The 1894-nt window shown below is 29.6% G+C and overlaps 1 protein-coding gene across 1 annotated transcript in view; it reads left to right on the top strand.

The window, feature by feature from the left end:
* The first annotated feature begins 1285 nt into the window (after positions 1 to 1285).
* The window catches only part of LOC131956411 (zinc finger protein with KRAB and SCAN domains 3-like), a 2077-nt gene continuing 1468 nt past the window's right edge, over positions 1286 to 1894 (top strand). The window contains exon 1 of the mRNA XM_059320832.1: positions 1286 to 1894. This exon is cut by the window's right edge and continues 350 nt beyond it. Within this exon, the coding sequence (XP_059176815.1) occupies positions 1286 to 1894 (609 nt within the window).

Raw genomic sequence — 1894 nt, 5'->3', positions numbered from 1 at the left:
TTCTGTATCAACTTTTCAGCGATTTCTAATTAACCGGAAGTGGAACTAATTCTACTTTAAATTTTTCAAAAGCCTATAACTTGAGTTCTGTTTTAGATAGCCAAATGAAATTTCATATGTAAGTAAAAGATCTAATTTTCCACCTTCTTTCAAATTTAGAGTATTTTCCGTTGACCAGAAGTAGTAATGGACGCTATTTCTAATTTCTCAAAAATGCTTGTGAATATATAAAGTACTAATAATATTCCGCACTATTATACACATTTTGTTTCGCATTTCTTTGGTGTGCAATTCTTTTTTTCTACAAGATTCTATTCTATTTTAAAAAGTTTAAGTACTTAAACATGGATTTAAAAATCATGTCTATATATAGTATATCCTGAGTTGCCAATCCGCCGTAGTGTTATATAAGAATATTCGAGAAAGCTTAGTGGAGATCACTACTGGCTTTTTAACATTACTAGCCTCTGCAGATTTTATGTACATAAAATCATAGATTACCTTAGTCTGTTAATTAAGAATAGTAAGGTGTACTTTTGACCTAATTTCTTTATTTATCTCGCAAGCGACACTTTAGTGAAAGTAGCTTTGTATATTCTTGTTTTAAAATGAACTTACAATCAAATAAACTTCTAAACTATGATTCTAATGTTATGCCGTGTATGATTAAACAACGGTTTGGGAATAATTCTCATGTCCTTAGGTGTGGTCACTATGCCAGTCATATACCCCCCCCCCTCCCGATTAATGCCAATTAATTATAATCTTGTGAAAAACAAGGCGCGTTTAGATGTGTGCTGCGCCCAAAGCCAATCATTTGGCCAGATTTATTATTTGTCATGTGGCCCCATATTTTAAAAAACATAAAGCGTTGCGCTTTCCTCATTGATGATTGTTTTTGTTTTTTTTCATTTTTTAAAGTGAAAATATGAATTGTTATGATTGCAGTTTTTGTAACATGGTATACTTACCTTCTGTCAATTTAAAAAGCATGGCATGTTAATTTTGTACAAATATTGTATAAAAAAAAAAATTTTAAGTTTGATTTTATTTTCTACCATAATCCGCCACCCTCAGGCATATACAATACATTAATTATTTTATTTTTAAAATTGTTTATTGATTGTATTAACTTTAAGCTATCTAAATTCATTTCTAAGATATTTTAATATGCTTCTGAGAAGTTTTATTGAAAAAACTTTATTTTGACTATAGTCACTAGATCTGTATAATCACCACTTTAACATTTAAATATCTAATCCTCAGTTCATTTATAAGAAGCAGCATGGGAGAGGCAACTGGTGATTTAGATTTACAGTCTGATGAGTTTAAAGAATTTTCAAATTCTGAAGATATGAAGCCACTTCTATCTACAGTATTTTCATCTTCTTCTGACATAAAAACAGAATTATCATTTTTAACTTTCCGTGATATCAAACCAAACATGGCATTTATAAATTCACAGGATGATAAAACCGTTGTTACGCCAGATTTTTCATCTTCTACAGACACAAAGTCAGAATGTACAACATTTTCCTCTTTTGATGATGTAAAACACCATATGACATTTCTAACTTCTCAAGATAAAACAACAGGGTTTTTAATTTTTAAAGATATGGAACCTGCTGTATCAGCAGTATGTACAAGATCTGAAGATATAAAACCAGAATTAGCAATTTTATCAACTAGTGAAGATATAAAACCAGAATTAGAAACTTTATCAACCAACACAGAATTAGAAATTTTATCAACTACTGAAGATACAAATCCAGAATTAGAAAATACATCAACTAGTGAAGATCTAAAACGAGAATTAGAAACTTTATCAACCAGCGAAGATATAATACCAGAATTAGAAACTTTATCAACCAACATAAATATAAAACCAGATTTA

This window comes from Physella acuta, unplaced genomic scaffold (genome assembly GCF_028476545.2).
Source record: "Physella acuta isolate Inbredline_101_S28 unplaced genomic scaffold, ASM2847654v3 ptg001148l, whole genome shotgun sequence".
NCBI lineage: Eukaryota > Metazoa > Mollusca > Gastropoda > Physidae > Physella > Physella acuta.
This window is presented reverse-complemented; position numbering and strand designations above follow the sequence as displayed.